This window comes from Chiloscyllium plagiosum, unplaced genomic scaffold (assembly GCF_037043375.1).
Source record: "Chiloscyllium plagiosum isolate Xiang-an unplaced genomic scaffold, Cpla_swu_hap1 HiC_scaffold_28, whole genome shotgun sequence".
Classification (NCBI taxonomy): Eukaryota; Metazoa; Chordata; class Chondrichthyes; order Orectolobiformes; family Hemiscylliidae; genus Chiloscyllium; species Chiloscyllium plagiosum.
The window spans coordinates 22,709,052-22,726,985 of NW_028270166.1; the positions used below are offsets into that span (position 1 = coordinate 22,709,052).

The window sequence follows — 17,934 nt, forward strand, 5'->3', positions numbered from 1 at the left end:
AAAGAATAATGAATGTCTGTCAGCCTGGAAAGCTAAGAAAAAAAATGGTTTGTTAAAAATACTGTAGCTGTCAAAAGTTTGTCACGAGTAGCACTTGTAAATACAGGTGAGTATTCATGCAGTATTCTGGATCAAAACTAAACATTCAGCAATCTGAGAATAAAAATGTTCCCATAGAATGTTCAATGGACAACCATTCTCTTTGGGACAATGTACATTTGACAAAGAATGTATTTGTGAAAAGATAGAGGATTGACCTCACTAGCAAAAAGGAAATATTAGAAAAGAAATTTCTAAAACAAATCGGGTTGTTGAAGTCACAAGTTGTCAGACTGTTACACAAAGAAAGGTGCTTGTTCCAATAAATTGTTTCAGAGATGACTGATAGTATGAGAAATTGTAATAATTCAAAAAGAGATCCACTTTTATTTGTTTTGCTTTGCAATTAAATGTGGTTTTTGTCCAAAGATTAAAAGGGGAATATGGGGAGTTTGTTTGAATTATATCGAATATGAAAAAAACTGTTACTGATTGGTTGTATAAGAAGGTAGAATGTTGATTTAAAATATTGTGTTCAATTTTCATTGATATATTTCAAGGATTATTTATATGTCTCCAAATTTCTTTACTTAAAGAGAAGAGGGGAATATGTTAAAATAGCAAACAGTTGAGCAGAAAATTGGGATAAGTTAGGGTAAATTGACGGAACACATATAAAAGAGGAACATAGTGTGTGGAAGTAGCTGTAAGACTGGTTAATCGATAAACTTTATCTGCAAAGAAAGATGTCTTGGTTTCTGTTTCACAAACTAGCTTGGATCTCCTATGACAGTGAGAAAATTGCAGAGCTTTGAACCTAAATGAACTGAAAGAATAAATGGGGCAGCTATGCAAATTGGAAATATACATTGTTATAAAATAATATAATGCCCGAGTGCTGGCACCATGTTACATTTTGATTCCTGTGTAACCAATCCTCTTTCCTGTGAAAGTCTAAGAGGCTGTTCAGTAGTCTGTGCTGGAGCATGGACCATGAATAAGTCTCAGCACAAGTGGCTATTGTCCTTCACAACAAAATGTGGTTCATTACATCATACTTACTAAATCCAGGTTACATTAACTTTGTTATATGAACTATTATAACTAAGAGGCACACCAAGAGATTGTGCAAGACACCAATTAATTCTCCACCCAAAGACTGTACCACATCATCTGATTGAAAGGAACTCACTGAAATCAAACATGAACTCTTTCAGGACTATTTCCTCAAACTACATGGGCTGAATAGGAGAGTGCAGAAATTTCACAGGGTTCTGGGCCTCTGAATTTCATGTAGCTAAGTAAATGCAGTGATCATTTGCGCCTAATGCTGATTAGAGTTTGTAAAAGATATGCTGTACTGGGGAATTTGTGGCTAAACTAACTGACTACTTTGTATAGTGCTTGCTTCTATACAATAGATCCATCCCTGTAAACAAACATAGAGTCAGACAGAACAAAAACAGACCCTTTGGTCCAACCAATCCATCCCGATATTAATCCCAAACTAAACTAGTCCCACCTGCCTGTGCCTGTTTTCCTCCAAACATTTCTTATTCATGTACTTATCTAAATGTCTTTTAAACATTGTAACTGTACCCATATTGGCCATTTCCTCTGGCAGTTCATGCCACCCACATATTACTCTCTGTGTAAAAAAGTTGCCCCTTATGTCTTTTTCAAATCTTTCTCCTCTCACCTTAAAAATATGCCACCCAGTCTTGAAACCTCACCCTATGAAAAAGAGAACTGCCATTCACCTCAGCTATACCCCTTATGATTTTATAATCTCTATAAGGTCATCCCTCAACCTCCTACGCTCCAGCAAAAAATATCTCAGCCTATCCAGCCTCTCCCTTTAACTCAAACCTTCCATTCTGAACCCTCTGTAACTGAATAATATTCTTCCTGTAACAAGGTGAGCAGGCCTGGACATAGTACTCCAGAACAGGCCTCACCAATGTCTTGTACAACGTCAACATGACTTCCCAACTCCTATTCTCAAAGGCCTGAGCAATGAAGGCAAATGTGCTAAGTGCATTCTTAAACACCCCGTCTACGTGTGATGTAAACTTCAAAGAATTATGTACCTGAACCCCTGGATCTCTATGGTCTACAACACTGCCAAGGCCCAGTTTTTAATTGTATAAGTCTTGCCTTTGTTTGTTTTACAAAATCCAATACCTTGCATTTATCCAAATTAAACTCCATCTGCCTCTCCTCAGTTCATTGACACAATTGATCAAGAACTCTTTGTAAACTTAGATAACATTTGTCATTGTCCACTATACCACCAATTTTGGTGTCGTCACAAACTTACTAACCATGCCTTCTTTATTGTCATCTAAAATAATTCACATAAATGACAAACAAAAGTGGACCCAGCACTGATCCCGGTAGAACATCGCAGATTTTAACCTTGTCAATATAATGCAAATATAATATAAATGTAAAAATTATCAGAGCTGCTCTAGTGATGACTTTATTTCCTCAATACTTCCAATGAAACAAAAGCAATTTAGTGTCTGCTGGGTAGTAACTACGTTACAGTTGGTGTTTTAAATATGCAAATACCCATCAATATGTTTTAAGTTCATTTTGGCTAACTTCCAGAGATGAACAAAGTTAAAAATCACACAACACCAAGTTATAGTCCAACAGGTTTAATTGGAAGCACACTAGCTTTCGGAGCGACGCTCCTTCATCAATTACCTGATGAAGGACCGTCGCTCCGAAAGCTAGTGTGCTTCCAATTAAACCTGTTGGACTATAACCTGGTGTTGTGTGATTTTTAACTTTGTACACCCCAGTCCAACACCGGCATCTCCGAATCCAGAGATGAAGGCTGAGTTCAATAGGTCACGGGACTATGACTTGATATGCACCCGTCCTGGGCGTAAGCCCAAATAATGTCACTGACAGCTGCACCCAGCAGAATTTGGGTCACTGTTTGTCATCGAACCAAATGAATGACAGTGACAGTTGACTAAAGGTTGTGAAAGAGGTCACTGGCACCAGAGTCAGTACACAAAAATAAAATGCTTTTCAGTCAACAGCATGTACATGGAGTAACCAAGGAAACACTGCACAGAAACTACATAAAGTTTCAAACAAAATGTGCTTGGCATTTCTGAGGTAACTTTCAGGCCAATGTCCTTTCAAGTTTTCCACTCTGCATAGTGTTTTGCTTTTTTGTTCAGTATTATTTTTAGGCTCGGTTAGGAGAGTAGAATTCTTCGAATTAGGGAAGGCAGCCTTTTCCATTTCTGATTATGATCTTTATGGTCATGAATAAGTGAGTATCAGTACAGATTATGATAGATAGAAATTTGATCTAATTCTTTGCAGCTAAAAAAAATGCAACTCAGTAAATCCTCTATGTGCTTATCGTAACCAAATCATAATTACATTTTCTTCCACCTTTTCCATTTTTAAGAAAGTTAAGACATCAAAAGAATCAGAAAAAGTTACACTGATCTAACTAGTTTTGGAGTGTGCTGTGAGGTTATATGTCAAGTACTTGAAGTAGTTACATAAAATGCAGTGCAAACCTAACCAGGGTTTTAGGAGATTGATTCTAACACAGAAGAAAAACCTGACAGGTAATTTGAAGTCATGATTTGGAGATGCCGGTGTTGGACTGGGGTGTACAAAGTTAAAAATCACACAACACCAAGTTATAGTCCAACAGGTTTAATTGGAAGCACACTAGCTTTCGAAGCGATGCTCCTTTACCTGATGAAGGAGCGTCGCTCCGAAAGCTAGTGTGCTTCCAATTAAACCTGTTGGACTATAACCTGGTGTTGTGTGATTTTTAACTAGGTAATTTGAAAGTGGTGATTGTGACTTTTACTGTTAGTGATAGGTCTTGGTCTATATCTCGGGACATTACATAGGGTCAGCAAAGAGACAAGTACTAACTTTCTTGTTCTTCTTTTCCTCTGTAAGTACTACGTTTCAATAACTTTTTAAAGGCCTTTCCATTATTTCATGTTATTTTCAGTGACTTTCCCACACAGAGATGAGCAATTCAGACTCTACCCGTCTCTCTTTCTTAACCCAATCAGAGTATCCTTCAATAATGATCACTATTCTAAGGCACATTTAATTCTCCATTCTTACTGAGAACTATGGGATTATTTTGTTTATTGATTGTGTTTTCTCCAACCTCACAAATCCATGTAGGTGCAAGTTTCTTTAACCTGTGTCTATGTCATCCTTTAAGTGAATTCCACTTGCTCTCAACTTGTTTCGTGAGTAGTACTTTTTATCAAAGTATTTATCTTCCTTTATTGACTTGAAGTTTCAAAGTTACACACCTCAGTTTCAATTTACAATATTTGTTCTTTCCAGACCGTGCCACATTTCAACTGCAGTAGAAATTGTGTGAGATATGGTTGATGCCATTTTTACAGGGGCTCTTTGGCTCCTTTCAAAAAATGGCATTCAATTAGATGAAATGGTCTCATCTTCCTTTTTCAGGTTGATGTAAAAGATCTCGGTATACAATTTTACATGGACCAAGAAATATTTCCTAGGCCTGGACTTGGTGGGTGGGAGCGGCACCTCATGTCAATATAAAATAGGATGTAGCAATATTAGGTCAGCAGTACAACGTCATCATTCCCCAGCCTACAGGACACCAACAGACAGAAAAAAAAATCAACAATTCACCTGCCATTTTAAAATGACTAATTAACAACTTATTAACAACTCAGTGGTCTGCAGTTTTTCACTGAAAATATCATCCAAATTTGTCAAGCATTTGGAAAGTTTTGGAAGAGTTTGATGGCAGATATGAAGAGGCGTCAAAAGAACAGAAGCAAAGGTCTTCTGTGGAATTATGGTTGAATGCAGCATCACATTTTGCTATCAGCATCTGTATTTTTTTATTAAGACTGATTCTGAGAGCATTGGACATTTAGAATTGTAGCTGTGACCATCCTCCTGTTCCTAGCCAACAGTGCCAATTAGGTGTAGAGCCCTTCTTTGCTCCACTAATTTACCCCTTTCCCACTGGAGAGCCACTAATTTCCCTTCTGATGCTTGATGGGATTATGGGGGCACTCAGTGGACCACTCAGTTTTCATCCTGACATCCCACTAAAGTGGCACGGTGGCTCAGTCGTTAGCACTGCTGCCACACAGCACCAGAGACCCGGGTTCAGTTCCCGCCTCAGGCGACTGACTGTGTGGAGTTTGCACATTCTGCGTGGATTTCCTCCCACAATCCAAAGATGTGCAGGTCATGCTAAATTGCCCATAGTGTTAGCTGCATTAGTTAGAGGGAAAACGGGTCTGTGTGGTTACTCTTCAGAGGGTCGGTGTGGACTTGTTGGGGTGAAGGGCCTGTTTTTACACTGTAGGGAATCTAATCTAATTTTTAAAAAGCCGTAAAATTCAACCATTGATGTCTGACCCAAGCTTTGTCCCTCAGTTAACATCTCTCAACAGCTTCTGGGACTTTGGAGTTTGCTTGTTGGCTGTCCCATTTTTCCTTTTCTCCAATATTGGCTATGCTTTAAGGTAATTCCAAGGCTGTGGTGTGTTTTGGAACTTCGTGAGACTGTGCTTTAAGTGCAAGTTATTGCTCTTTTCTTATGTATTCTACTACAAAAAAAACACAGTTACCTTTAAAGCAAACTCATTCTCTGGCTGGAGTGTGCACTGGAGCCTGTAGTAAATGGCCTCCTTAGAGTCGCAGCAGGGTTTGTCACATGGCAGCTTAAGGTCTTGCCAGTCCTTCTCAGTAAATTTTATCTTCGCCTTCTTGTCATCCGTGAAGAAAGAGTTGTATTTTGCACAAATGCACTTCAGTAACATCACACAACGACTGGCAAAAGTTTTGAAAATGTCCGCCTGATTTTCAAAGTTATACCACTTCTGTAATTCCCGATCTGAGTTGCAAAAGCTCAACTTCTCTATATCTGCCTGAAGATTGCTGCCATGGTAGTAGCTGGTAGCTCCATCCAGACTCCTGGATTTCATCATTCCTGCCCTTCTACTACTGGCATGAATGGAAAGATTGAATTTTTCATCAGTGTTCATTGGACTGCTAGGTGTACTGAAACTGGTTTTTCCTTCATAGATACCATACAGTGGGTTACTTATTTGAAAGCCAGGAGAGCCTGGAAGACTTCTTGTTAAACCAAGCTGACTTCCACCAGGAGCTGAATTGGTCCTGTTGAGTTTCTTCTTTGGAAGAGGTGGTGGCTTTGAATTGTCAGGAGATGTCTCATCAACCGACTTTCCTTGGGAGGCCATTAATACTTCATTCACACTTTGGAGAGTCTTTGTAGTTGTTGTACTGGATTGGACTTCTGCTACAAAGCAAATAGAAAATCTATTATTTCACAAGAACAGAGATCCTATTGTCAATCTGGTTATTTTCATAAGAGATATCACAAAATCACTAAAATGCTACAGCAAAGAGGAGGACATTTAGCTCATTGTATTTCAGCCAGCTCACCACAAGATCAGTTTATCTTCTGCCACTTCCCACTTCCTCCCCATTAGTCCTGCCCATTCTGTTTTTGTGGCTAATAATCCAATACTCTCTTGAAAACTTTTTATGGAACTGGCCCCCATCAAATTCTCAACTAGTGCATTCCAGATCCAAACCACTCACTGCTTGAAAACACATTTACTTACGTGCCATTGCTTCTCCTGCAAGTTGCCTCAAGTTTGTGCTCTCTATCCTTCTTTGTCCTTCCACCTATGTGAACATCTTTTTTGATCTACTTCAGATCCTCCAAGAATTTGAATATCTCTACCAAATGTGTCATATATTTCTTCTCCAAGGTAAACGGTCCCAACTTCCTGATGAAATCACTTGTCTTGATGATTATGACCTAATACATGCAACACAGTTGATGCTGTTGTTTTTGAGCAAGGATCTCACTCACATAGCGGTGAATTTAAGCATACTTTTGGTAGAATGGAAATGAAAAGTAACTGTTACATACACAGCAGTGTTACACACAAAACAACAACTTGTTTTGGGTGACAGAGACATTTCTGTCAAAGGAAGAAGGTTTCTTTCAGGATTTATCACCATGAGGCCTAAAGAGATCTTCCCTTTATCTGACCAAACTCACCTCATTAACTACTTACCCCACACCTATGAAGTCCCCAATTCTAGCCATTCCCAGATATTTTGTAATTAACTGGCATCCCTGATGCTGGTGCCATCTTGAACAGTGTACTGTGCAGCCAGTCAAATACTGATAGTTAAGAGCTGACTTGAAGGGTTCCTGATATTTATCTCAGATGTATTTGAGAAGGGTAAATGGGCACCTTAGTTTATGGTCACGTACGTGGAGCTCTGCTGGGGTTGTGCAATTGCAGAACGTTACCTCCAAACCACCCGTACCTCCCCAGGATCAGCAGAGGAGGTCATGACACCAGCCCAGACTTAGTTAAAAGATGTAATGAGTTGCTTCCGATGTTGAGATAGGCCTTGCAGATTTCTCATGGCAGTCTGCCGCATTTCTCACAATAGCCCAAGTTGTTATAAGGTTCTTTCCATTGATGCAGATAGGAATGAAAGATGAGTTCATTTTCTCTATAGCAATGTAGTTTTGAGACTAAATGTGACAACTAGAATCTGGAATGTTAGAGCAATCAATTGGGTCAGGAGTCCTAATGTATCTGTCATTATTTAATATAACATTTATACAATGCAATTTGGACACATTTAGTTCACATGTTTTGGTACAATATATTTTTAAAAAATGACAAAATTGTTTTCCCTACATAATGCTGTATGCGATTCAGAGTTTAAAATTTATTACTGTTCTACATATTTTCATAATCTAGTAAAATACTATAAACATTATCACTTTGATTCCAGGTTTTGTAATATCTTACTTGAAGGAGTAATCTTTACTGCGCTTTTTCTTTAAAAAATTATGATTTTATTATGATATTTAAAGAAATTAGTTTATGGATTAGTTTCTGGTAAGATGTCAATAACTGTACAGTGTTTGTAACAAGGTCATCCAGGTGGACATCATAGAATATGGGTTCCCTCATTGGACCAGGTTAACAGTCACAATCAGGGAGCTCTGGCTGACAGATACAAACAGAAGTATCAGGTTCTGTTCACTCCGAGAACTGGCTCTGAGGAAGCCAGTGTTAAGTACTATGCCCATGTGAAAAAAGCGTGACTTGATGACATGATGCCAACCTCTGTGGAGTTATTCCAAACTAGTTTATATCTGGTCATACTATTTTCAATTCCCTGCTACATATTATTCAATAATTTGCTTTTTGATAATATGTAATGGCACTACAATAGAAATGTAAGTGAAAAATTGATATCCAAACTTTGGTGTCTCGATGCATTTTAATACTCTTGATATTTTCAATGCATTCTACATCAATCATTAAGTCTAAGGGTTTCCATTCCCTCAGTATACAATGGCTGAAAGATTTTAGATAGTGACCTTTCCCCAATGTGTCTAATTGGCAACCTGCAGGCTGCCATACTGTGTCCAAATGCAGATTTCTTGATTAAGACTGGGTAGTAATTGATTGTCCCAATCAGCAGAAAATAGGATATGGATGTGGATGTGGGGCAGCAGTATTCCACAATATATTTTGTGGATTTTACATATACATTTCTGCCCCTAGAAAAATGTTTCAAACTGAGTCTCTGTTCCTCTATCATCTCTAAATCCTGTTTCTCAGAATCCTCTCCAATAATTTGCCCACCACAAACATAAGACTGACTGCTCTATAATTACAAGGGTTATCCCTATTCCCTTTCCTGAACGAGGGAATAACATTTGTCACTCTCCAATCATTTGGTACCACTCCAATGTACAGTGACGATGCAAATATCATCAATAAGGGTGCAGCAATCTCCTCTCTCGCTTCTGGTAAAATCTTGGGTATATCCAGTCTGGCCCAGGAGACTTATCTATGCTCATGTCTTTCAAAGAATTCCAGCACATCCTCCTCAACATAATTTGTTTGAGCATATTTGTCTGTTTCATGCTGTCCTCACAAACGGCAAAGTCCCTATCAGTAGTAAATACTGAAGTATAGTATTCATTAAGGACATCCTCTACCACCTCCGACTCCAGGTACAAGTTCCCTCAATTATCCCTGATTGGCCCTACCCTCACTCCGGTCATCCTCTTGTTCCTCATATAAGTGTAGAATGGCTTGGGGTTTCCCTTAATCCTACCTGCCAGGGCTTTTTCATACCCCTTTCTAGCTCTCCTAAGTCCATTCTTCAGTTCCTTCCTGGCTACCTTTTAACTGTCTAGAGCCCTGTCTGATCCTTGCTTCCTCAACCCTAAGTAAGCTTCCTTCTTCCTCTTGATTAGATGTTCCACATTTCTTATCATTCAAGGTCCCTTCACCCTACTATCCCTTCATTGCTTCATTGGGACAAACCTATCCAGAATTTGTAGTAAGTGCTCCCTAAACAACCTTCACATTTTGTCATGCATGTCCATTAGAATATCTGTTTCCAGTTTATACTCTACAGTTCCTACCTAATAGTGTTGTAATTCCCCCTCCCCCAATTAAATACTTTCCCATTCTGTGTGGTCCTATCCCTTTCCATAACTATAGTAAAGCTCAGAGAGTTGCAATCACTATCACCGAAATGCTCTTCCATTGAGCAGTCCAACACCTGACTTCGTTTGTTGCCAAGCACCAAATCCAAGCACCAAATCCTCTCTAGTTGGCCCAACTACGTAGTGAGTCAGGAGTCCTTCCTGGACACACCTGACAAAATCTGCTCCATCCAAATTATTGGCATTAAAGAGATTCCAATCATTATTAGGGAAGTTGGAACAGGGAAATCCCTGAACAGTCAACAAAGTAGATTAATACAATTGCAACACTTAAAAGGCATCTGGATGGGTATATGAATGGGAAGGTTTGGAGGGATATGGGCCAGGTGCTGGCAGGTGGGACTAGATTGGATTGGGATGTCTGTTCGACATGGATGAGTTGGACCGAAGGGTCTGTTTCCGTGCTGTACAACTCTATGGCTCTAGAACTGACCAGAGAGTGCACAATGCTGGCTTTGATCAACTCTCTCCCCAAATGCCAGTCAAGCTCTATATATGTCCCCCTTTACATATAAAAAAGGGTCTTACCACTTGAAAATAGTAGACCTGTTTGTCAGTTGCCTGTTGCTGGTGTCTCTAAATGACAGCAAGTCAATCATCGGGACAGTAAGGGTTGATGACCTTAAGTAGACCCCGAACATATTTTTCCCTGAGTACAATGCTGCCCTGACGTTGTCTTAATTCAGGAATATTAAATTTACAATCAGAACCTCAAAATATTATGATGTTTACGACATCCACTTTTGCTCATTGACTATTTATATATTGTTTTGCATTGATGCTTAATCTTTTAACATACAATTCTTTTGCAAAGGCTGAATGACTACTCCTGCTCCTATTTCCTATGCTTTCTATGGCAGTGTTAAAAAAGGACTCTCAACTTTCATTACTTGATTTTCACTGGGTGGGACTCTTTGTTGCTAAAATCGGGTTAAAAAGAAGCAAAAGCAATGACTTAGCCACCAGTGTGACCACCTGACTAGGTTGAAGCAAGCTTTGCAAAACAACCAATAAATAAAACTGTCTAAACTAAAATTAATGTAATCAAAATTACTTTCACCAGTCACTCAAATTTGTATCTCTTGTTTGATTTATACTTTTCTGCAAGTTTTATGTATTGGGATGAAAGTTGCCTGCAGGTTATCTAGCTTGGAAGAGCAAAGAAACCAGACACTGGATTAATAAAATAACTGACTTTCAGGCAATTGGTTTGGGGCAGACAAGGGGGAAGAAAACTGACTTTTAAAGTCAGAAGTTGAAAGGCTTGCAATATCTTTTCCCTGCCTCAGAAACCAGTGCCTGGTGATAATCAAAATTGGAGAAATATCCATTCAGTGAAATCAAGGATATCTGGGTATATGAATAGGAAGGGTTGAGAGGGAAATGGGCCAAATGCTGGCAAATGGGATTAGGTTAGATTGGGATGTCTGGTAGTTGTAGATGAGTTGCACTGAAGGGTCTTTTTTCCTGCTGAATGACTCTGTGACTATAAGTCAGACAGTTAGATCATTCAAAGCTGATTTCTGAAAGATTACTGTGTATAATTCTTTTTAACATAATCCAGATTTGGACTTTTTAGAATCTAATTTGAAATCATATAGAAATTAATCCCATGAGATCAGGGTACAATGTCCAATCTAATAGCATCTAATGATTTTACATATGTACTGAGCCATTAAAAGATTCAGAGCTATGACAACCATTTATGGTTCATGATGAAGATTAGTTCAGATCTCACCAGCTATGGCAATTCTCTTTGCCAGTCAGAACATCAGTCAGATAAGATCAGACATCTTATTCATTCAGTATTCTTAATCAAAAGGCGAATGTTACTAACATAGAAACTACAGCACTCCATCGCAGTTCTAACATCAGCATTGTGCTTTTCCAAGTAATCAATGTATAATCTAATTGGTCTCCATTTTTAGTATTGTTTAGGTTAAACTGGATAAGCAGGAATGAAGTTTCTGCAGCAGAAATGAACAATGCAAACACTTATTCACCAACAATAGTTAGGGGAGCTGGTGGTGTCATGGTAATTAGGGGCAATGAGTAATCCAGAAATGCAGGACATGGGCTTGAGACCTACCATGGCAGATAGTGATCTCAAAAAAAAACCTGAAATAAATCAACCTAGTTTAACAGTAACCAATGCTGATTGTCATAGAAAAACCAACTGGTTCAATTATATCCTTATGTCATCCTTATGAAATCTGTCATCCTTACTGGTCTGGCCTATGTGTGATTCCAGCCACACAGTAATGTGGTTGACATGTAGTTGTCTTCTTGGCAATTAGGGACAGGCAAAAATTACTGACCAAGCTAGCTATGGCCACATCCCATGAATGAATAAAAAAAAAACTGATTTGAAGAATGGGTTTTGTACTTGATTCGCCTTCAGCAGAGCTATGCCAGTGCCCATATGCCTTGAAAAATCCAAGTTTAACTTTGTTGTATATGTCAGAGATTATGAGCCATATGTACTGCATTATGTAATAACGTATGACCTCATGTTCGTTAATGTATTGAGATTATTATGCATTTATTTGAAGTTTGTTCAGGATCAAATCACTTTTGGATTCCAAGTGTGCAATTAAAACAGCTACTGTATCAGATGTTTTCTTCTGTAATTCAATCTGAATTTATTGTGTTTCTCAATCATTATTGCAAAAATGATTGTATTAAAAAAAAATCCATTTGCTAGTTCTGTTTCCAAAAAGAAGTTGTGACATTATGGTTTGTGGCTTGAGTTTGCTGTTTTGCAGAAGTCTAGTCATAATTTTTGAAACCCAATATTACTTTACACCATCAAAAAAACAAAGTGGTGATTCTCAACTTCCAACTGTCTGTTCTCTTGTTTCTAAAATAAGGCAGATAGCAATTGAAAAGTTTGTTCTTGGTGGTGGAGGAGGGGGATCTCAGTTGCCACGTTAAAACTCAAGGCTCACAGTTCAATTTCCAGACAAGAGTTAGCAACTGGTTCTGAAACAAAGAAGAGATGCAAAACAGTGTCCGTACACTAATATGATAAAACAAAGGTCTGTGGATGCTGGAGATCTGAAACAAAATCAGAAATTACTGAAGAAAACCAGCAGGATGTAGAAGCTGCTGGTTAAATCATTGGTCTGGTAGCGATGATGACCTGCTCATCCCAGCAGGAAATGTGGGTACAACTGGGGGCGGGTTGATAAGGACAGGTTAGTTAAAATCAAAAATCAGAGGAGCCAGGAAGGCAAGGCCAGCCCAGGTGATTTTTGGGGTTCTGGAGGTGGTCTTCTCTACTGTAACTCCATTCCCTCAGTTCCAATCTCCTTCTGAACAACCACACGGAAGCTGTCTCCACAAAGATGATCCAGCAGAAATATCCCTTTGTGACAGCAAATTGGGAAATTGCAGACAACAGCCTGGTTTAAGACACCTCCTCCTGTTTCTAGCTTGTCCACCTATGAAGCAAAGTTGTTCTCCAGTAATAATTTGATTCCATGTGTGCGTGTGTATGCGGTTGTCAATAATATGTATCTGTGAATGAGCACAACGGAGTGATGTAAGCTTATCAGTAATGCCAATTAGAAAGGCAATGTGAGACCAAAGGATTCTCTTTTAAAATGTGTGCCTAAAATTGCAACAAAGATCTTTAAGTGTGTGGAAATGCGGTGGAACCTTTGTGTGCTGTTGCGTCATGTGATTGTCCTCATCTTAAGTTATGGGAACCAGGTCATTTACAAGTCTTGGCTAAGTCCATGAATTTATAATAAAGGTGCTGCACCATCATATAAAAATAAGAATTATGAGCAGGAGTAGACCAATCAGCCCTTCAAGCTGACTTTGTTATTTCATAAGATTATGTTTGACCTGATTGTGGCCCCAACTCCACTTTCCTGCCTATCCCTGCCATCCTTTGAGTCTCTTGTTAGCCACTCTGCCTTAAATATATTCAATAATCTTTCTAGCACCACTATTTGGAGAAGAGAATTTCACTAACGCATCATTCTCTGAGAGAAATAAATGCTTCCTCCTCTCCATTTTCAATGGGGAATCCCTTATTTTAAACCTGTTTCTAGTCTGGCCACAAAGGAAACATCCTATAACATTTATCATTTCAATTCCCCCAAATTTTATATGTTTCAGCAAGGTCACCTCTCCCTTTAAACCCCTTATTTTAAACTGCATTGTGCACAGACAGGTTAGAACCTGTCTAACCTTTTCGCACAAACCCCTCTTCTTGGGAATCACTCGAGTGACCATTCTTTGCATTGCTTTTGATGCAATTGTGTAATTTCATAAATAAAGCAACCAAGCCTGTCCAGATGTGGTCTTACCAATTCCTGTATAACTGGAGCAAACTGAGGAAGTTAAAATGCCACAGAGGGGTCAGTTCCATGGTTTGCTTCTCTTTCAGGACACACTGGGGACTCAAGGGTTAAACATTACACTACCAAAGGACTTACTGCAGTATCCACTGAAAGCCTCATCTCAGTAGGGGGGAGGCTGACTGTATCTCAGAAATAGAACCTAGTGGAGCTACACATGTGGATTTCCCTGTAGCCCCAGACAGAGGTATTTGGCCTTTTCAGACAAGACAGTTAGCCTTGGCCACTAACCTGGAAAACTGCCTCCTGTTCCCATTGTCTTACTTCCCCTCCACATTAGCATAGGTATGCGTATCTCCCATTTACAGCAGGCAAAACCCTCTGCCTTACTGTCTTCCCATCAATACATTATCATAAAGAAGTTGATAATCAGTTTCTGTAAACCATTCACATGTTATCTCAGGACATCAACATTCATCAGGCTTTGTAAATTCATAATTACCTACTTTAAACCATATGATGACAATCATCCATGTGACTGATAAACCTTTTGTTTAATTCATATAAAATATACTGTGTGTGTAGGTCAGAGATTCATGGAGAAGCGTCATCACAAGTAGACACACAGCTACTTTGGGGACATTTTGGAATTGCTCGCAACTATCCAATAATAAAGCATCTACCATTGTACAGAAAATTGTGTCGTCCGAATTTGTGGAACAAAATATACATCAACACTAGGTTGATATTTGATTCAATTTGCAACAAACAACAAAATTGGTTTTGCCTACTATTCACTTCCTGTGCCTACATACTAATATTTTGTATTCAGGTACCAGGACAGTTTTGGAGTTCTATAATCTCATCTCATTTAATAATATGTTGTTTTTCTTTTATTCCTGTCAAAGTGGACATGTTCACATTTTCACACATCAAACTCCATCTACCAACTTTTTGGTAATCACCTAATTAATCTGAATTCCTTTGCAGATTCATTGTGTGCTCTTCACTAATTACTTAAATACCAATCTTTGTGTTAACAGCAAATGTAACAGCATATATTTGGTTTCTTCATCCAAGTTATTGATTTACTTGTAAGTAAATATTGTAAAAGGTTGAGGCACTACCACTGATCCCCGGCACTCTTTTTATTATGGATAAGAGTGGTACTGGAAAAGTACAGCAGGTCAGGCAGCATCCAAGGAGCAGGAAAATCGACGTTTTGGGCAAAAGCCCTTCTCTTTTTATTATGTCTTGCCAATTTGGAAGTGAACTGTTCATGCCTGCTCTGTATTTACTGTTAGTTGTGTTAGTTAAGTGTTGCTCCATCCATGCTAATATTACCTTCTACAACATGAGCTGTGATATTGTTTAATAATCTTTGATGTAACACCTTATTGAAAGTATTCTGGAAATCTGAGAACACCATACCCTCCAGATTCTCCTTTATCTATGTTACTTGTTACTTACCTAAAAAAAACTCTAATAAGTTAATTTAATATGATTTGTCTTTTCAAAAGCATGTTAACTCTGCTTAAATGCACTTGGATTTTACAAGTGCCCTAATCTAACTCCTTGATAATAGATTCCAGCCTTTTCTTCTGTTAGATATTATACTAGTTAGCCTGTACTTTCCTGCTTTCTATCTTCTTCCTTTATTGTTCACAGGATTCACATTCACTATTTTCTAAACTGATGGGATTTTTTCAAAATCTGGAGAATTTTGGAAAATTAAGACCAATGCATTTGCTATTTCAATAGTTATGTCTCTTAACCACCTAGAATGGAATTTATTAGGACCTGAGGGCCTGTTAGCTTTTAATTTTTTTTATATATAGGGTCATTGAGTCTTACAATCTTCCAGTCCATCCAGTTCATGCTGAACGTAATTCCAAATTAAACTACTCCCACCTGCCTGCTTCTGTTCCATAGCCCTCCAAACCTTTTCTATTCATACACTTACTTTTGTCTTAAATTTCTCTCTTCCTTTCACCTCTTAATTTACAAGCATTTCAGGGATACTTTTTGTATCCTGTACAGTGAGGACATGTACATAAATCTGTTAAATTCATCTGCAATACCTTATTTTCCATTACTAACTCACTACAGTTACTATCTGGAGGTCCAATACTCATTTGAGAACATAGAACATAGTACAGCACAGGAATAGGTCATTCAGCCCATGATGTTGTGCTGAACATGATGCCAAATCAAGCTGATTGCTTCTGCCTGCCCATGCTCCATATCACTCTGTTTTTTTACTTATTCATGTGTTTATCTAAAAACCCATTAAACATCCCTAACATATCTACCTCCCTGGCAGTGTGTTTACTCATTTGCTCCCTTTTAAATACCTGAGAAAATTCTTATTATATTCTTGCTTCTTATGTCTATTTCATAATTTTTCCTCCTTTTTCAGCCATACTTTGATTTTTTAAAAATAAATTTTCTTTCCAAGTTTCTGACCTGCCACTAACCTTGATGGAATTTTACACCATTTCTTTGAATTTGACACTATGGAACCATTCCGGTTAGTGGCATTATATTGCTCAGGAAGGGGGCACATAAACAGTCCAAAAATAGGAGGGAAAGCAAATATTTATGAGCGCTTTTGCTCTGCTGGTCTCTGCATTAGGAACTAGTATCCCAGAAATTTGGCTCCTGTCTTAATAAAGATGAATCTGTGAAACACCTTTTGATATCCAAATCACAATGGCAAGTGTAGGGTGCAAGAAGAGAAGTCTAATGAGTTTGGGCTCCATCCAAGTTTTTATTTCGTCACATTGGAGGCCTACCCATGCATCGACCGGAAATTCCTTCAGTATCGCTGGATCAAACTTGTGGAACTCCCTCCCTCATGACATTGTGGTTGGACCTGCACCAAATGGATTGCAATATCTCAACAAGGCAGCTCACTACCACCTTCTCAAGGCCAAGTCAGTAACAAATGCTGGCCCAACCAGTAATGTTCACCCCATGAACAAATTAATGAAAAAGCTACCCTATAATCCACACAGAAATACACTGGTGCATTTGAAAGATGATTGAGTGCTTCAACTAGCTTGTCTGAATAATGTCCAGTTTTTCTTTCATACAAACTTGGGAGTCCCAAAGTATTGGCGGTAACTTACTTTAACCTATCTGAATTTGGGTAAATGGCGTACAGAGGAACCTTGATTATTCGAATGTCGATTATCTGAATTTCAGACTATCCGAACAAGATCGCAAGGTCCCGATGCTTGGCTGAACGGTATTACCTGGCATTCAATTATCCGAACAAAATGCTAATACCCGTGTTGTTTGGATAATCAAGGTTCCTCTGTATATCCCAACAGAAACAATGTGAAACCCAAACTAAGCAACGAGGGAATCATACATTCCCTAGAGAGTGGAAGAAGGCCATTCAGCCCATCAAGTCTACATCAGCCTCCAAAGAGCATCCCATCCAGCCACACTCCCTACTCTATCCCTGTAAATCTGCATTTCCCACAGCTAATTTGTCTAGCCAGCATTTGCCTGGAGCAATTTAGCATGGCCAATCCACCTAATCTACACATCCATGGACACTCTGGGCAATTTAGCATGGCCAATCCACCTAATCTACACATCCATGGACACTCTGGGCAACTTAGCATGGTCCATCCACCTAACCTACACATCCATGGACACTATGGGCAATTTAGCATGGCCAATCCACCTAACCTACACATCCATGGATACTATGGGCAATTTAGCATGGCCAATCCACTGAATCTGCACACCTTTGGACTGTGGGAGGAAACCAGAGAACCTGGAGGAAACCCACGCAGACACGGGGTGAATGTGCAAACTGTACAGACATTCGCCTGAGGGTAGAATCAAACTCAGGTCCCTGGTGCTGTGAGACAGCAGTGTAACCTTTGAGCCACCGTGCTACCTCAAAAAATATTATTTTTCACCTTATAAATGCGATGCTGGCTTTTTGTTGGTGTCATTTGTCTAACCAGAAGCAAACAT

The 17,934-nt window shown here is 38.9% G+C and overlaps 1 protein-coding gene across 3 annotated transcripts in view; it reads right to left on the reverse strand.

The window, feature by feature from the left end:
* peak3 (PEAK family member 3) overlaps positions 1-17,934 on the reverse strand; it is an 89,742-nt gene that overhangs the window by 14,818 nt on the left and 56,990 nt on the right. For all 3 annotated transcript variants that reach the window (XM_043721176.2, XM_043721177.2, XM_087976046.1), the window contains exon 3: positions 5,670-6,361. In XM_043721176.2, coding sequence (XP_043577111.2) covers positions 5,670-6,361 — 692 coding nt within the window. The remainder of the gene's footprint in view (positions 1-5,669; positions 6,362-17,934) is intronic.